Raw genomic sequence first — 20,182 nt, forward strand, 5'->3', positions numbered from 1 at the left:
TGTGCTTTGCTAAATAATTACTGCTTAGTGACTATACTTGCATTTTGAAGAGGGAGATTTACAGGAGATTTGGCAAATATTCATTTCTGGAAAAGCAGAGGTTACACGAAGCCTGACTGGCAATAAACTGACAACATTAGTTCTTGACTTGATTACAAAGAAAACATTTCCTCAGATACCAGACAACAGGCAGAAGTGCTCTTGCTTTCTATAGGTATGAGCCAGTTCAGTTTTCTGGCTCCACATGTTTTCTACACAGAATGGATTCCAGGCCTCTACTCTACTTTAGCCTCCTTACTCCAGCCAAGCACCTCATAGAGTTTTAGGGTCTCTATATCATTCCCTCCTTTTGATTAGTTGAACATCCTTTGATTTCTTTAATATCATTCTTCAGCATGGACTCTGTTTCCTTGGTGGTAGCCTATTTGTTTTGGGGCCTATTAAACTCAGTGCTTTGAGATTTTATGTGTGTATATATACATATTTGTTTTTGAGCCAGATACCATCTGATTCTTCATTATGTACCATTGAAACCATCATCACCATGCTGTACATTATTCAATGGTTGAGGGCATTTATTCACAGCCCTTTGTTGAATTACAGGAATAACACGCTCCTTTCATTTGAACTAAAGGAGCATGCAGGACTCATCCTCCCTGTTACAGAAATGAACAAAATCAAAATGCATGAGCTGCTTTGGAGATGTAGAGATATTTATCCAATATATTTTTCATCATAGGAATGGAGGGTTCATGGGAATTCTAGGGTCCCAAAGGCACATTCGCTATTCATACTCCATCCATGTAAACAAAGCAAGATGAAATAAAAGTTTAGCATTAGAATTTTTCTCTAGACAGTTTGATCCTCCACACAGAAACATGTACCCACAAGAAGCACATATTACTCCCATTCTCACTGAGGAAAAGGGAAAGGGAATAGTCTGATTTGCTTTTGCAAGTCATTTTTCACTATGGAAGTTATTATAAATAGACAAGCTTTCTAATCTAGATCTTTCCTTAAAATGGGACTAAACAGGACCTCTGAATTCTCATAATTACAAAAATCTACTAATGCAGTATAAACCTATTGTTATGGAGAAAAATGAAAGGACATTCATTACCATAAACCATACCAGGACAAATAAATACTTGGGTAAGACAAAAACCGAGCACAGAAGGGTAAATAGAGGAATTAGAGAGATCTCATTACCTGAATGACTAGGAGGACAATAGTCATGGTTTGAAAAATTCCTCTGAGTCAAAGAACCTAGAAAACAAAATTCAGACAGGAGATAAATCCCATGGTGTTTCAGGTTTTAATTTCTTTGATTTAGCAGCTCTTTTTTTGTGCATGGGTGTCAGCTGTTAATACACTTTGTGTACATAGTATTGTAACACAATCAAAGTACAAACACATCTTTGTGAGGTCAACATATAACTAAAGCTAGTCTATTTTTTTGTGCATGGGTGTCAGCTGTTACTACGCTTTGTATACATAGCGTTGTAACACAATCAAAGTACAAACACATCTTTGTGAGGTCAACATACAACTAAAGCTAGTCTATTTTGTAACACAAAGTACAAACACATCTTTGTGAGGTCAACATATAACTAAAACTAGTCTATTTTGTAAAGTCATTTTGCTACTTTCTGATACTTCTTTGGATAGGGAAGGGATAACTTGCTGGATTTATGACACTGAATCTTAATTTTAATACTATTCATCTAATACCGTTTGCAATCTTAAAGTGTGTCTCCAAACCTAAGAATGTGTAGTATCCATGACTAAAGGAATTATTGCCATAGTCAAGCAATTTACAAGCTTACATTCAGTTAGTTCTTTCAAACTTCCATTTAGCTCTGTATCTAAGTGAACAATAGTTTGTTCTCCTATTTCTATATCATTGGTCTATATTTCTAATTTTCCCTTCAGATAATTGATTACCCATGGAAGCATAAGGAACAGCATAAGTTATGTAGTGAGAACCAGTCCAACATGTGGGTAGAAAACTAAATTATTAGTTTCCTATAGTTTACAAAGAGATGTAAAATTTCTCAAAGACAACTATCAGGCTAGAAAGTGTCTTAGTTCAGTTAGCCAGGAATATCATGAGATTCACCTTCCTTCTTCTTTTCTTGTAGAAATAACACTCCTATTCTACTTGTTGTCCAATGTCTGAATGCTCTTGTTTCCTATATACCTTGCAATTTTCTAGTTCTTTCTGGGAGTAACCTATTCTAATTGCTGCATAATGGAAGGGAATATAATCCTGAGTGCATTTTGACTGGAAATCTTTATACCCTTGTCTAATTTGAGATGGAAAGTATGACCTTATTAAATGCATAGCAACCATTTTCTGCATGACATAAATCTTGAATATTGTGCTTCATGACTAGAAAGGCTTAGGTATGTCTTAGTTATCTAGTGTTGCTGTACCAGAAATACAAGTGAGTGGAATTGATGAAATAAATATATTTTCTCATGGTTTACCAAAAGCAAAACCAAACTTGTTGCCATCAAGTCAATTCTGACTCATAGTGACCCTACAGGGCGGAGTAAAACTGTCCATAGAGTTACCAAGGAGCAGCTGGTAGATTCCCACTGGGGACGTTTTTGGTTAGTGGCCAAGCTCTTAACCACTGTTCCACCAGGTCTCCTCTCACAGTTTAGGAGACTGGAAGTCCTAATTCTGGGGACTGGATCAAAGTGAAGGTTTTCTCTCTGTGCTGGCTCTGGGTCCTTGTCTCTTCTCAGCTTCTGTCCCTTGGTTCCTTGGCCATCTTCATGCAGTATGTATCTTCCTCTCCATTTGTTTGCTTGCTTTGTGCCAAAGGAGGACCGGTGGTACAGTAGTTAAGTGCTCAGCTTCTAACTGAAAGTTCACTTGGTGGTTGGAATACACCAGCCTCTCTGTGAGAGAAAGATGTGGCAGTCAGTTTCTTTAAAGATTTACAATCTTGGAAACCCTGTGGGTCAGTTCTACTCTGTCCTGTAGGGTTACTATGTGTGGGAATCAGCTGTAAGGCGAAGCGGATGGGTTGCTCTGTGCCTAGCCCTCTCTTTTTATATCCCAAAAGGATTTCCCTGAAACACACCTTACACTCATATGACCTCCTTAACATAAGAAAACCCTTTTCCCAGATGAGATCATAGCCACACGTGTAAAGGTTAGGAATTATAACACATGTTTTGGGGGGATACAACTCAATCCACAACAGGGTTAAAAAAAAAAAAGTGAAAACACTCTGCGGAGGAATGAAAGGAATTTTATTGTGTCTCTATTGCAGTGGAAGAAAGAGGTCAGAGCAGTGGAGAAACAGCATGATTTCAGTGTAGCATCTGATTCTCTCCCCAGAAATGTACAATAAATCAATAAAATTCAAGAAAGTATTGCTTAGCTATTATTTTTTTGTTGAAATAGTGAATGACCTGAGTAACCTAAGTTGATCAACTAAATAAGTTCAATAAATCCTTAGAGCAGAGCTCAGTATTTTTTGTAACCTGGTTGTATTTTTTTACGTATTGTCTCATTTTTTGCTCTTAAAAATTTTATGCCTAAAGAGAAGCCAGTGAGTATGACAAAGCAGGAAGTTCCAATGGTCTGTTTTTCCAAGAAACTATAAAAAAATAAGCAAAAACCATCACAATCAACCTTGTCAGGTACCCTGGAAAGTAGCACAAGGTTTACATATTTTAACTAAGCTGGATGTCCTCTGAAATATGGGAATAATAGGAGTTAAAAATATTGGTTAAACGATGGATTTAATACACGTATAAGTTAAATGATATATTTATAACACAATATTTACTCCCTATTTTTCTTGAATAATGAATTCAAAGAAAAAAATCCAAAGTCAGGGTGATACTGGAATCAACTATTTCGTCATAACTTCACAACACTTCCAGTTCTACTGGGATTGAGTTGACATCTAATTTTGTTTTTTGTTCTGTCTATAATTCCTGGCTGTGTATGCGAGTGAGTACCTTCACATTATGTAGCTTCCATGGGACTATATAGATCACTTTTGTTTTGTTTCTTTCACTGAATTACCCCTTATTTTCTCACTGGGGAAATTGCAGGATGTGCTAGATAATGAGTAGACACATCAAGATTTTTTTTTTAAATCCCCTCAAGATGATTTGGGCACAACTACTGAAATATAGGCTAATTCCTCAGGGAACATCAGAAAGGGGAGGGAAATCATAAATTCTTCCTACCAGAGAAAACAGGAGAATCATTTGAGAAAAGAAAATCTGATACTTTACTCAAGGTAAGTGGATAAGAATTGTCTTTGATTCCGACTGTCATGTGGATTTTGACCATGATTCCTGACTCGTAACTGCAGACACTATTACAGCCACTCACAAATTACCCCTTTAACTTCACCAAAAACATTCAGTTTTCTCTTTTGTTAATTAGAATTCCATGGAGCTCTGTGCTGTTTTTAGGACATGTAGGACATTAAAACCTATAAATTAAGAGTGTGCCCCAGCTCTATTTAATTTGTGGAAGACAATCATGGCCTTCGATTACTGCAAATGAAGAGAGAGTTAGAAATATGTCAAAATTTCATCACCAGTTTAATATAATCTTTTATGGTTATGTATACCTTGGATATATAAACAGGAAAGAATTCCTAGAAAAGGACATCTTATTTGGTAAAGTAGGAGGCCAATTGGATGGCAAAGTAGATGGACACTTCAATGGGATAGATTGACACAGTCGGCAAAACAATAGGCTCAAACATACCAACGATCGTGAAGACGGCACAGGAATGGACATCATTTCATTCTGTTACACATGGGGTCAACGTAAGTCAGAGCCAACTCAGCAGCAACACACGGCAACAGCAAATTAAGGTTAGGATGCCAGATACAGCATAGAACACCAAGATACATTGGAATTTCTCAAAAGGAAATATTTTTTCTAGTTTAAATATGGTAAAAAACAATATTTGATAAATATTCTTTTAGTGCAAGTTTGCCCAATGAAATATTTGCTAAATAATGCATATTGTTAGTAAAAGAGTACACCATGTTCATCTGATTTTTACATAGGAATTTCCCATGAAAACACACCATTTTTGTTGTTGTCAATCATGATAATGATGTTTATTTTTGTTCTGTACTAGTTGTTTATTACAGGTTTTTCAGAATGAGCATTACAAACTGATGATGTAGACTGGCAAATAGCATGATTTTTAATCGTTACAGTGTATGAAGAACTCCCTGCACCTAAAATATTCCTACCTGATGTTATCATGTCTCAGGATTGAAAAATCATTTATTCATTTACAAACTTCTATATTCTGCCTGCTTCAGTGATGATCCCTACCCAGAGATATTTAAAATGTACACATTTAGATGTCCAGAACAAATCAGAGATATTCTTTTCCACAAAGGAGAATGAGGTGGGTCAAAGAATCCAGACATCTTAAGAAAAAAAAAAAGAAGGAGGTAGTAAATGACACTGAACATGTTAGACTCAATACACACTAGAATAATTCATAGAGAACACTGAAGAATTAAAGACAGTAGGATGGAACTAGAAATTTGAATTTCTTTGCTCAATCTAGAATTCTACAGTAATTACCCATGATATCAGGACTTGTAGCAAATTTGAGATAAAGTTTTTAAATGCTGTGGGGGAGGAAAGACCTAGAAGGGAGTGTGAAGCTAAGTGCAGAAACAGCAGAAAACCTTTTCTAGGAAGAAGGGGTGAAGGTGATTCACAATCTCCAGTATTGCCCCCCCAACCTCCTGGATCAGGGTAGAAAAATGGAACCAAAAACTAGCAGATTCTTAGAATTACTACCTGTCTCCTGAAAGTTCCATCCAGCCACAGGATAAAAAAATTATCCTTAGCAGATATTTCCCTGTAGCTTATGTCAGGACTTCAGCTACTCCATGCCACCATATTCTAAGACCTTGTCGCGGGCCCATACGTTTCTACCTGATAGTTTCACAGGCTAAACCTGGGCATTCTATTACATTATAATAATTCTATACTGTATTTTATGTCACTGAGGATTTGGAAATCTACTTACTGTTCCAATCAAAAATCATGCTTTACAGAATACTAGGTTTTCTTTGAGTGGGCAATGAAGTTGAGAAGAGGTTAAAAGGGAATTCAACTGGATTAAGCTAAAGAAGCTTCATTAACTTCAATTCAGGGTATTTCCATTTTGATTAAATGACTTTCTTTGTAAAATTTTATTAAATGAAGGGGCTGGTGTTATCACTAAGACACTTGGAAATCACAGTCCTTTACCCTATGAATTCTCAATTGTAGAGGTCCAGAAATAAATGGATAATTTGCAACATATGATGTTATAAATTCAAAAGTACATATTCTAAATGCCTTATGGAGCCTTTCATCTCCACGTCGTTATGTTAGAGGAAATGGATCATATACATTTTAAATAGTCTAAATCTCCAAACACTGATATAAATCATCAATTTAACAGGTGTGGATCCAGGTCTTCTGTGTCTTGAAGCTTATATAAATTTGAAGATTTTCATTAAAACAACAAATACACTTATAAATACAAATAGAGACAGAAATATAAATAATTGCTTAAATGGAAAGGAAATAGAAACAAAATAGATTATAAACAAACTGACCTTAATGACAAATATTATTAAACATAGAAATATAAACTTTCTTAAATTAAAGACACATTTCAGCAAACTGGGTGCTAGACATGTTCTTAGAAGCTATCCTAACACCAGAATGAAAACGTTATTAAATTATTCATGTCAGTGTTTAGAGCCATAAAGATATGTCTTCTTAGCCTCAAATAAAGTATCATTAACTCAGTTCCCATTCATTTTGACCCTAGAAATGCCTACTGACATTTTGTGAAGTATACTGGACAGGAGATTGAAATGGCAAGTGAATATACCATTAACTGATAATGGTTAAAATATTCTACTTACACAACACTAATAAAGATACATCGCTTATGTGAATGCATTGCTAAGGCCTTGCTGAAGGTCTTGCAAGGGCCCAGAGCAAATAAGGGGCCAAAAAACTTAAATTTCATTAATTTCCTTTTATCTCTTTCACTCTCTTTAAGGATGTCAACATCTTACAAATATTCTCAGACAAAAAACAGAAGTGTCCTAAAGTAAAATGATTGTTGTTGTTGTTGTTAGATGCCCTCGAGTCACTTCCAACTCATAGCAACTCTGTGCACAACAGAACTAAACATTGCCCGGCCCTGAGCCATTCTTACAATCGTTGTTATGCTTGAGCTCATAGTTACAGCCACTGTGTTAACCCACCTCGTTGAGGGTCTTCCTCCTTTCTGCTGACCCTGTACACTGCCAAGCAGGATGTCCTTCTCCAGGGACTGATCCCTTCTGACAACATGTCCTAAGTATGTAAGACGCAGTCTCACCATTCTTGCTTCTAACGAGCATTCTGGTTGTACTTCTAAGACAGATTTGTTCATTCTTTTGGCAGTCCAAGGTACATTCAATATTCTTCACCAACACCACAAATCAAAGGCGTCATTTCTTTTTCTGTCTTCCTTATTCGTTGTCCAGCTTTGACATGCACATGATGCAATTGAAAACACCATGGCTTGTGTCAGGTGCACCTTAGTCTTCAAGGTTACATCTTTGCTCTTCAACACTTTAAAGAGGTCCTCTGTAGCAGATTTACCCAATGCAATGTGTCTTTTGATTTCTTGACTGCTGCTTCCATGGCTGTTGATTGTGGATCCAAGTAAAATGAAACCCTTGACAACTTCAATCTTTTCTCCATTTATCACGATGTTGCTCATTGGTCTAGTTGTGAGGATTTTTGTTTTCTTTATGTTGAGGTGTAATCCATACTGAAGGCTGTGGTCTTTGACCTTAGTTAGTAAGTGCTTCAAGTCCTCTTTGAGCAAGCAAGATTGTGTCATCTGCATAATGCAGGTTGTTCATGAGTCTTCCTCCAATCCTGATGCCCTGTCCTTCTTCTTCTCCTATTATTTGCTCAGCATACAGATTGAAAAGGTATGGTGAAAGAACACAATCCTGACGCACACTTTTCCTGATGTTAAACCAATCAGTGTCCCCTTGTTCTGTCCGAACAACTTCCTCTTGATCTATGTAAAGGGATCTCATGAGCACAATTAAGTGTTCTGGAATTCCCATTCTTCGCAGTGTTATCCATAGTTTGTTATGATCCACACGGTCGAATGCCTTTGCATAGTCAATAAAACACAGGTAAACATCCTTCTGGTATCCTCTGCTTTCAGCCAGGATCCATCTGACATCAGCAATGATATCTCTGGTTACATGCCCTCTTCTGAGGCTGGCCTGAATTTCTGGCAGTTCTCTGTCAATATACTGCTGTTGCATTGTGTAAATAAAATATAATATTTCTACATTACCAAAACTATGTGTTTATTACTAATGAACATAAAAAACAAATTACGTTGACCCAATTTAGAATTTAATCTATGCTGTATCAATAAATAATGTGTTTTATATGAATTCCTCCTATTTTCAGATGGAGATTCTAAAGATTATTTTAACTTCAAAATAAGACATGGGAATTAATGTTTTTTCACCACACATATGAAGGAAGAGAGCATCGGTGGCTCAGTGGTAGAATGGTAGAATTATTGCCTTCTGTTGTTTAGTTGGTGCTATATGAAAGATAATATGAAAGATAATACCAACCCCTCTTTTTTTTTTTCCCCAGAAAAGATAACTGAACTAAATGGACCAAAAGAACCTAACGGTGATGACTGAATTCATTCTTATTGGAGTCACAAGGTGCCCTGAACTGCAGCTGCCCCTTTTTGGGGTCTTCCTCCTCATCTACATGATCACAGTGATGGGAAACCTAGGCCTGATCATCCTGACCAAGGTGGACTCCCGCCTACACACGCCTATGTATTTTTTCATCAGACACCTGGCCTTCATTGATCTTGGTAATTCTACTGTCATTTGTCCCAAGAGCCTGGTAAATTTTGTTGTGAATCAAAATACCATTTCCTATTATGAATGTGCCACACAGCTGGCTTTCTTCCTTTTGTTCATTATCAGTGAATTTTTCATCTTGTCGGCCATGGCCTATGACCGCTACGTGGCCATCTGTAACCCTCTGCTCTACAATGTTATCATGTCCCCAAGACGTTGCCATGTGTTTGTGGGTATTGCATACCTCTACAGTACCTTTCAGTCTCTTATGGTCACCATTAAGATTTTTCCATTGACCTTCTGTGGCTCTAATATCATCAGTCATTTCTACTGTGATGATGTCCCTTTGATACCTATGCTCTGCTCAAATGCACAAGAGGTACAGCTGTTGATCATAATGTTTTCAGCATTTAATCTGATTTCCACCTTGTTGGTAGTCCTGCTGTCCTACCTGCTGATTCTGATAGCCGTATTTCGAATGCATTCTGCTGAGGGCAGGAAAAAAGCTTTCTCCACATGTGGTTTTCATCTGACAGTGGTGGTTGTGTTCTATGGGTCTCTACTCTTCATGTATTTGCAGCCCAAATCTGTTCATTCATTTGAAACTGAGAAAATAGCCTCAGTGTTTTACACTTTAGTCATTCCCATGCTTAACCCCTTGATCTACAGCTTAAGGAACAAAGAAGTAAAAAATGCCTTCCACAGGATCATTAAGAATCCATGCAATCTTTGTATTTAATATTCAAAATGCGATACTGTTCTGAGGCAGATATCACTGGATGATATTTCTACAATGCAGAATAACATTCTCTTTGGCACCAGAGCTAAGACTAACTAAATGCAAAAACAAATACTTTATATATACATCCAAATTAATTCTCATAATATATATCCCCAATTAAATCCCAGTTCGTCCTCATCACAGCTTGCTTCCTATTCATTCCTTCCTTATGTGATTCCATTAGAACTTAGAACCTCATAGTTCCCCCACGGAAATATTTATTGTGCAACTATTCGCTAATCTAGGTATTTGTTTCAATTGAGTTTTTTCTTTTTAAGACAGGAATCTTTTCAAACTTGGTTTCATGTCTTTTCTGAGACTAATATAAGATTTTAATCAAAATTGGAGACAAAGCATGATCTGCGTTCATATTGACCCCATGAATAGAGTATTAGTCTTCTGGCTCTTCTGCTGTGATAATCATTTCTTATCTATGTTATATTCCAACATGTGTGAAGTGTGCTAGGTAATTTTGATCTGCTATCATTTAATTTGACGTCCTTCCTTCTGAGATAACTAGCCCTGCATGCTGATTCTCACTACCCTATTCTTCATACACAGACAGAAGTTAGAAAAGAGAAAAAAGATACTGAAAAGTGAAGAGAGACAGGGTGGAGAAGAAAAGGAAGTGAAAAAAAAAAGATATTAAGGATGCCTGATGTGAAGGACTAAAGTTTTTTTTAAAGATAATAATTGTTATAGATTACGAGGATTAAAAAACTATTGTAAAACCAAGAGAAAATATTGACGTACTTTCTAATTCCTATTTTCAATGTGTTGGACAATATTATATGTGTAAAGAAGGAAGAACAACGTATCAATAGGGCATGTTACTCTAGAGTGAAACAATTTTAATGCTGAACACCCACGTATTTTACTAAAGGTAAAATGTGGATATTGTTCTTACTTGTAAAGGATGGTTAGCTAAATTCACCTGAATGAATAGGTATTCTACTGAAGTAGTAGTTACTTTCACCATTAATTGCTTTTTATTCACTAAAAGACTTTGGGGAAAAATATTTATATTTCAAACTTTCTTTCCTTCAAACAAAAAAATTTTCCTAACTTCCATGTTGTCTTCATCTTCATTAGGTTAATTACAAAACCATTATCAAGTGTCATAATTTACACAAAACGGCAATGAAATAGTGTTTACTCTCTGCTTTTCCTTGGCATTGACAGGATTCTAGAAAAATACTGAATAGCCCAATAAGATGGCTGGTAGTAAAGACATTTCACCCTAATGGTGACAGTCCTTACCCCACCTTGATTTTACTCTGGTCTCCACAGTGATGTGTTCCATTCATCTAGAGAAGTACAAACTTTAGTATATCATACCTAAAGTACATATTTTCTTGGAAATTTTATACTATCTGACCGAGCTAGAAAATATGCATAATACTCAATACTGAACTAAAACGGAAACGTCACCAGAAATGCAGAATGATTACATATTTTGGAAAGACTCAAAACTGTTCAAGAAATCACAACAATAATTTATGTCAGGAAAGCTACTGTGGTAAAACAGTTAAACAGAAAATTATATATGTAATTGTAACACCATATTTATGAATAAAATTACAGATTCATGTATTTTAATTTGAAGTATTATATTTTATATGACTTATATGTACATATAAATTTTTTTATATGTACGTATACATATATATGTATGATTGAAGACTGTACTGAATCAACAAAAAGGGAAATTAAGAGCTTGAAAAATCAATTTCAAATAAAAGACATACACTCTTATTTATATGTCTACCTTTGCCACGTCAACTTCCAGTCATGTTGACCACTGTGTGTCAGAACAGAACTCTGTTATGTCAGGGTTCAGGGGGTGATTATTCATAAGTAGAACAAAAGCTTTTCTTCCAGGCCTTCCTGGGTGGGTTTCAACCTCCAACCTTTTGCTTAACAGCATGTGGTTGTGTGTGTATCGATATATATGTGCAGGTATCATGTACGTATAAAGGCAATGAAGAAAAATGCAATGTCTAATATAAAGTGGTGGCGTAGTGGTTAAGTGCTCCAGCTGCTAAGCAAAGGGTCGGCAGTTCGAATCCCCCAGGCGCTCCTTGGAAACTCTACGGAGCAGTTCTACTCCTTCCTAGGGTCGCTATGAGTCGGAATTTACCCGACGACACTGGGCCTGGTCTGGTCTAATATAAAGTGCACATTGAATTGATTTTTTTAACACAATCTTTCATTCAATATAAACTTATATGTTTATTAAGCCAAATTCTAAATATCTACATCTTGTGAAACTTAAACATTTTTTCTATATTACGCAGAAAAAATACCGTTCTTAAAATTCTAGAACTCAGAAGAAATGGTTAAATTGAAGAATTTGATCAATAGAGCATTAATAGACAAGAAATACAGTAAAGAGGTGAAAGGTGTATTTATAATTATTTATTGAAGTGAAATCGAACAACACATAAAATGAATCATTTAAAAGTGTTCTTTCCAGTGGCTTTTATTATATTCACAATATTGTGCAATCAACATATTTAACATATTTACCTAGGGCAAAATAATTTATATCAGCCTGATAAATGTCCTCCTTAAAAAAAAAAAAAAATTTATAGATTAAGATATCTCTCCTCTATCCAGTCACCTCCACATGACCCCTGACAACCACTAATCTGTTCTTAGTCTCTGTGAATTTTCCTATTCTGGTTATTGCATATAAATGGAAAAGTTCAATATGTGATCTTCTGTTTTTTGCTTTTCTCATTTAGCATTAGATATTTCAGGTTCATCCGCATCATAGCATGTATCACTACAGCATTTTTTTATGACTGAATAATATTTCATTTAATGAATATACCATATTTTCTTTATCCACTCATTTGTTGAAGGACATAGTGTTTTTAAAATTCATCAATGTGTACCCTTTTGATCAGTGTGTTTCATGTATGCAAATTTTCCTCAATTCTTACACACATGGAGGTCATAAAGAAAGAAGACATGGATAAAATTTTATGAGACAAGATATATTCTCTTACAAATAAATTTGACTCACTATGCGCTTCTACTAAACCTTATCCAACAGTGGTGGTATCTATTGTTGGATTATGTGGTAACACACTGTATTCCAGTAATTCTTATGGGTTTACCATATGAGAGAAAAAGTTAAATATATCACTTATTTAGGGATTTGGGCCAGGAGATAACAGGTGTTAATCTCAAATCCTCTAGTTATTAACTGCCCTGACTATCATTGCTAAGTTTGAGTCCATTGCTGTAGCCACTGTGTCAGTCCAACTTGTTGATGGTCTTCCTCTTTTTCACTGACTAAACATGATATGTTTATCCTGGAATTGGTCCCTCCTGATAACATGTCCAAAATAAGTGAGAGGAAGCCTTGGTCATCCTTGCTCCTAAGGAGCCTTCCAGCTATACTTTTTTCAAGACAGATTTGTTTGTTCTTCTGACAGTCCATGTATATTCAATATTCTTTACCAATACCATAATTTAAACACATCAGTTCTTCTTCAGTTATCTTCTCTATCCAAGTTAAATTAGAGGATATGTCCACACATATATAAGAATGATTGTGCTAGATTTGTTTTATTATAAGCCTAAGTTCAAGTGGTATGTAAGAATTGTGATATATTCACAAGTAGAATACTGCACACCAATACAAATACAATATGGTTAAATGTAAGCACAATATGATGATCCAAAGAAGGCAAACTGAGAGTGCTTATTGTACGGTTTGACTCATGTGAATTTCAATACAGGGAAAGGAAATCTAGTGACAGAACTCAGAGCTGGAGTTGCCTGGGGATAATATAATGCTAATCCCTTAGTGACATAAGTGGTCAAGTGTGTGGAGGGCATAGCATGAAGGAACTTTCTTTGTATTTCTTGTATCTAGAAAATGTTCTAGATCTTGATTTATGTTGGTACAAATAAACCGCATTTGTCAAAACTCATCAATGTGTACCGTTCTGGTCATTGGGTTTCACTGTACACCATGTTTCCTGTCACCAAGGAAGGAGGCATGGGTAAAATTTTATGACGTGAGATATATCTTCTTACAAGTAAATTTGACTCACTAGGAGGTCCTACTGAACATTATCCAACCCGGGCAATATGGTAGCTAAGGAACTCCTCAACTCAGACAATTATGTGGTAACTGATTGCATTACAATAATTCTTACGGGTTTGTCACATGAGAGGAAAGGTAAATATAACCTTATTTAGAGGTGTGGGACAGGAGAGATAAAGTTTTAATTTCAAATCCTCTAGTTATTAATTATGTAATTTCAGGCAAATTACATGTTTCAGCTGAATCTCTTCTGAACATGAGATTACCAATGGCCTTAGAATAGATTCTGACTTACGGCAACCCCATGTGTGTCAGAGATGAACTGTGCTCTATAGAGTTTTCAGTGGCTGACTTTTGTAAAAACCAGAATGCCAGGCATTTCTTCCGAGGCTCCTTTGGGTGGACTTGAACTTTCAACCTTTTTACTTAGCAGCAGAGTGTGTTAAAGGCTTACACTCCCCAGTAAATACGGAAATAGTATGGGCTAAATTACAAGTTAAATGAAACATAGGTATGAGTTAAATGATATATTTGTAGCAAAGTGCCTTCTACATATTTCTTTTGGTAATAAATTCAAAGAAAAATCCTATGTAATGATGACACTGGCATTTATTATTTCATCCTGACTTTGCAACTGTTCCAGTTTTACTGAGATTGAGCTGACATACGTTTTTCCCCATTGTGTCTATATTTCTTCACTGTGTAAATGAATTAGTACCTTTACATCAGATAGGTTCCATGGGACTGTATGCATGAGTTATGCTTTGTTCTTTCATTGAATTACCCCTTCCTTCTTTTCACCAGGGAATATGTAGGATATCTTGGATAATTAGCAGGCACATCCAGGCAAATTTTTAAGCTCCTCTGGTATTTTGAGCATAATCAATGAAATGCATGCTAATTCTTTGGGGAATATGGCAAAGGGAAGGGAAATCATAAATTCATCCTACCAAAGAAAACGAGAGTCATTTGAGAAAAGCAAATCTAAGTCTCTACTCAAGGTGAGTGGGTAAAAATTCTTTTTGATTCTGATTATCAGGTAGATTTTGGTCATTAACTGTCACTCCTAACACCTGAATGCAGACACTATTCTGGCCACTCACAAATTACCCCTTCAGCTTCACCACAAACATTCATTTTCTCTTTTCTTAACTAGGATTCCATGGAACTCAATGGTGTTTTTAGGACATTAAATCCTATAAATTAAGAGTGTGCCCCAGCTCCACTTGATTTATAGGAACTGATATTGGCATTTGATTACTGCAAGTGAAGTGGGAACTAGGAATACCTGAAAATTCAACACAAATTTAATTTAATGAAATCTATTATTTTGGGTAGGTATTAAGGTTAGACATATTTTGGATGCATCAGAAAAGACCAATTGCTAGAAAAGAACATCACATTTGGTCAAGTAGAGGGGCAAAAAAAAGGAAGGAACTCTCAATGGGATGGATTGACACAATAGTACCAATAATGTGCTTAAACATACCAACAATAATGTCGATGGAACATGAATGAGTATCATTTTGTTCTATTATACATGGAGTCACCATAAGTCAGAGCCAATTCAACAGCAATAAACAACAACATCAAATTAAGGTAGGATTGCCAGGTATAACACAGAACATCCAGACACAAATGAATTTCACAAAAATAAATAATTTTTATTAGAATTATGCCTAGACAATATTAAATATTCTTTCCGTAAGAGAATGTTCAATGAAATATTTGTTAAAAAATGAATATTTTTAGTATAAGCATGCCCCATGCAGCATTGCATAAATTTTGAATAATTTTTGCATAAGAATTTTCCATAAAAAACTCACCATTTTTTGGTTGTTTATGATGATAATATTGTTTGTCGTTTGTTCTTTGTTTTCCCTACTAGTTTCTTTAGTAATGGGCTTGGTGTTTCAGGTGGGCAATACAAACTGATGGAGTAGTCTGGAAAATACTATGTTTTTTAAGAATTATGGAGTTATGAAGAACTCCCTGAACCTAAAGTAATTCCTACCTGATACTACCATGTCTGATAACTGAAAAATAATTTATCTGTACTCTTGTATATTCTTCCTGATCACTACTTAGAGATATGAAAAATGTACATATTTTGATGTCTAGGACTGATTATAGATATTCTCTTCCAAAAAGGTAAAATCTACACATCTTCAGAGAGAGGTAGTGAACAACACTGAAGATGTTTGTAGATTCAATAATCATTAGAATAATTCTTAGAGAACATTGAAAACTTAAAAGTCATAGAACTGGAAGTAAAAATCTGAATTCCTTACCTCAATCCAATATTCTACAGGAAAATGCCATGATATCAGGCTTTGATACACAACAAATTTGAGATCAAGTTTTCAAAAGAATATAGGTTTATAGTTCTTAGTCTGTGAGGCACGAAAAAATTGGAGCTGAGGGACGAAATAATAGAGAGCTTATCTAAAAAAAGAAGGGACGGAGGTGACTCACCAATCTGTAGTATCATCCTGTCTCCCGATCTGATTCAGGCTGGCAAAAATCAAATGAAAAATTAGCATATTTCTAGGATTACTGCTATTCTCCTGAAAATTCCATCCAGCCTCAGGATCAAAAGTCATCCTTAACAAACATCTGTCTGTACTCCAGCTCTGAACTTCAGCTAGTCCATACTGTAGACTTAGACCTAGCTGGGGGCCCCTGGAAATTTCTAATAGTTGTGCAAACTAACCATGGGCATTATATCACATAATAATTATATCCTACATTTTATATCACTAAATTTTTGGAATGCCACTTAGTGTTCCAATTGAAAATCGTGCTTACAGAGCCCTTGGTTTCCATTGATGGGACAATGAATGTGAGGAGAGGTTAAAAAGGAAAACAAGTGGATTCCACTAAAGGGATTCATTAGTTCCAGTTGAGTAGTTCCACTTTGATTTATTGACTGTCTTCGTAAAACTTCATGAAACGAAGGTACAAAATTTATCGCTAAGATATTTGAAAATCACTGTCTTAAACTCTGTAAATTCTGTATTACACAGTTCCAGAAATAAATTGGCAGTCTGCAGTATATAATGTAATAAATGCACAAATAAATATTCCAAATGCCTTATGGAAGCTATCAACTCTATAGTGTCATATTAGAGGAAATAGTGCATATACAATTAGTCAAAATCCCTGAATATTGGTAGAAGCCATAGATTATAACAAGTATATATCCAGATCTTGTATGTTTTGTAACTTATACATATTTGGGAGTTTTCATTAAAAAATGACATGCAAGTATAAACACAAATTGAAGTGTGAATATGAATGTTTAAAAAGAATGAAAACAAGCAAAAAGAACCAAATTTTATTTATAAACAAACTGAACTTGGTCAAAAAATTATAAAATCTATGCGTATAATTAATACTCTTATTATTTAATAAGAGTATTAATTATATTCAACACACATCTCAGCATACCAGGTGCTAGGTGTGTTCTTAGAAGGTATTCCAAAAACAGAAAGATCACCTTATTAAATGATACTTTCCATTGTCTTTGAACCATAAAAAATATACCTACTAAGCCTCAAATAAATTATCATTAACTCAGTTCTCATTTATCTGGGCCCCAGGAATATCTGTTGACACTCCATTGGAAATCAACATTAGGTGAAGTGCAACACAGCAGAAGTCAGAATGGGAAGAGAATGTGTCCTCAGTTGTGAATATGGTGGGCAAACTGTGGTTGCAGAGTGGTTAAGTTTCCTGCTACTAAATGGCGAGTTGGTGGCTGGAACCCATCAGCTGCTCTGGGTGAGAAAACTGTGGCAGTCAGCTAGCTTCCATAAAAATTACAGCCTTGGAAACCCTATGAGGCAGTTCTCCTTCGTCCTGCAGGGTCACTATGAGTTGGAATCGACTCAGCGGCAGTGGGTTATAACACATAAGTGTCACTAAACCCAGATTGTCTCTGCTTCTTCCTCTAAAATTATCAAAATCCCACATAAATTCTCAGACAAAAATGAAGTGGACTAAAGGAAAACTTTGATGTAATTTTGCTGATAAAATATACTATTTCTGTATTAACATCATTACTGATTTTTGAAGTTAAAATAAACTTTAGGATCTCCTATATCACAAACTAGGGGGATCCACATAAAACACATTATTCATTGACACAACATAGATTAATTTCTGTTGACCTTCTTTAGAATTTAATCTATGTTATATCAATGAGTAAGGTGTTACGTACAGATCTCCTTATTTTTGGATGTGGAAAACATGGTGGTGTAGTGCTTAAGTGGATTCCAACTCAAATCCACCAGCCACTCCTTGGAAACTCTATGGGGCAGTTCTACTCTGACCTATAGGGCCACTATAAGTTGAAATCCACTCGACTGCAATGGGTTTTTTCTTTTTTTTATTTTTAGGCTGTAGAAGATTCTAAAGTTTACTTCAACTTCAAGATCAGATGAAGAGCTCTGGTGGCACAGTGGTTAAGTGCTTGGCTACAAACAGAAAGATCAGCCACTCTGTGGGAGAAAGATGCGGCAACCTGCTTCTGTAGAGATCACAGCATTGAAAATCCTATGAGGAAGTTCTATTCCGTCCTATAGGGACACTATAAGTCAGAAATGACTCAATGATGACAGAATACAACAGTATGAAGAAAAAGATCAGTGGTTGTTCTCTGGTAGTCTTTTGTGTGGGAAACCTGTGTTAAATTTCTGGCCAATATACTTCATACACTACTACCACTGGGTCTGCCAGTAGTGGATTCTGTGTTGCTATGATGCTGGACAGGTTTCAGAGGAGGTTCTAGACTAAGACAGGCTAGGAAAAAACATCTAGTGCACAACTTCCCCAAATTAGCCAGTGAAAACCCTGTAGATCACAAGGGTCCAACACAAAACAGATCACAGGGATGGTGTAGGATCGGGCAGTGTTTTGTTTCATTGTGCTTGCGGTCATCGTGTGTCGAGGCTAACTCAATGACAGATAACAACAAAAAATATGAGAAAAAAAAACTTCCATTGCTATAATATATTATAACTTGATTAGAAAATACTACATGAAAGCTAATACCAAACCGTCTGTTTTTTTCCAGAAGAGGTAACTAGACTAAATGGGCCAACAGAATCTAACAGTGCCGACTGAATTCATTCTAATGGGAGTCACGAGGCAACCCGAACTTCAGCTGCCCCTTTTTGGGGTCTTCCTCATCATCTACGTGATTACAGTGGTGGGCAACCTGGGCATGATCATCTTAACCAAGATGGACTCCCGCCTACACACGCCTATGTATTTTTTCATCAGACACTTGGCCTTCATTGATCTTGGTAATTCTACTGTCATTTGTCCCAAGGTGTTGGTAAATTTTGTTGTGGATAAAAATACCATTTCTTATTATGCATGTGCCACACAGATGGCTTTCTTCATTTTGTTCATTATCAGTGAACTTTTTATCCTATCAGCCATGGCCTATGACCGCTATGTGGCTATCTGTAACCCTCTGCTCTACAATGTTATCATGTCCCAAAGACTTTGTTATTTGCTTGTGGGCATTCCATATTTCTACAGTTCTTTCCAGGCTCTGATGTTCACCAGTAAGACTTTTACTTCCATCTTCTGTGGTTCTAATGTCATCAGTCATTTCTACTGTGATGGAGTTCCCGTGTTATCTATACTCTGCTCAAATTTACAAGAAATAGAATTGATGCTTATGATATTTTCAGCATTTAATTTGATATCCTCCCTCCTGGTTGTCCTGCTGTCGTACCAGCTGATTCTGATAGCCATATTTCGAATGCATTCTGCCAAGAGCAGGAAAAAAGCTTTCTCCACATGTGCTTCTCATCTGACAGTGGTAGTTGTGTTTTATGGGACTCTATTATTTATGTATGTCCAGCCCAAATCTTCTCACTCAAATGATACTGACACAATGGCCTCTGTGTTTTACACTTTAGTCATACCTATGCTTAACCCTTTGATATACAGCTTGAGGAACAAAGAGGTAAAAAATGCCTTCCATAGGGTTTTTAAAAATCATTGCCAACTTTGTATTTAATATTCACCCTTGTTTTAGTAAACAATGCAAAAGGCAATGTCACTTGATAATATTTTTAGTAGATATAAATGCATTCCTTTTGGTTCCAAAGCAAAGGCTAATTATAAATCAGATACTATCACATTGGTTATAATAAGACATATTAATCCTATTTTACACTGTCATTTCTTCCCCATCGTTCCTTGCTTCCTATGCATTGCTTACTTATATGATTTCATAAACCCTCACACTTCCACAATGATAAACTTGAACACACTCTTGATCAATAAAACATATGATTGTTTCTGTCAGTTTTTTTAAGGACAAGGGTCTTTCAATCTTTTTCCCATTGCATTTTCTAAGCCTGAAGCAGCAGCGTAAATAGTGTTACAGTCAAAGA

The 20,182-nt window shown here is 35.8% G+C and overlaps 2 protein-coding genes across 2 annotated transcripts; both read left to right on the forward strand.

The window, feature by feature from the left end:
* Window positions 1–8,719: 8,719 nt before the first annotated feature.
* On the forward strand, window positions 8,720–9,661 carry LOC126080250 (olfactory receptor 8K5-like). The gene has a single exon (XM_049891512.1). The coding sequence runs from the start codon at window positions 8,720–8,722 to the stop codon at window positions 9,659–9,661; it is 942 nt and encodes a 313-aa protein (XP_049747469.1).
* Window positions 9,662–18,861: 9,200 nt separating this feature from the next.
* On the forward strand, window positions 18,862–19,803 carry LOC126080251 (olfactory receptor 8K5-like). Its single transcript, XM_049891513.1, has one exon. The coding sequence runs from the start codon at window positions 18,862–18,864 to the stop codon at window positions 19,801–19,803; it is 942 nt and encodes a 313-aa protein (XP_049747470.1).
* The last annotated feature ends 379 nt before the right edge of the window (window positions 19,804–20,182 follow it).

Source organism: Elephas maximus, chromosome 7, assembly GCF_024166365.1.
Source record: "Elephas maximus indicus isolate mEleMax1 chromosome 7, mEleMax1 primary haplotype, whole genome shotgun sequence".
Classification (NCBI taxonomy): domain Eukaryota; kingdom Metazoa; phylum Chordata; class Mammalia; order Proboscidea; family Elephantidae; genus Elephas; species Elephas maximus.

Coding starts and splice junctions, on each gene's coding strand:
- LOC126080250 (XM_049891512.1), top strand. CDS start 8,720: ATGGACCAAAAGAACCTAACGGTGATGACTGAATTCATTCTTATTGGA.
- LOC126080251 (XM_049891513.1), top strand. CDS start 18,862: ATGGGCCAACAGAATCTAACAGTGCCGACTGAATTCATTCTAATGGGA.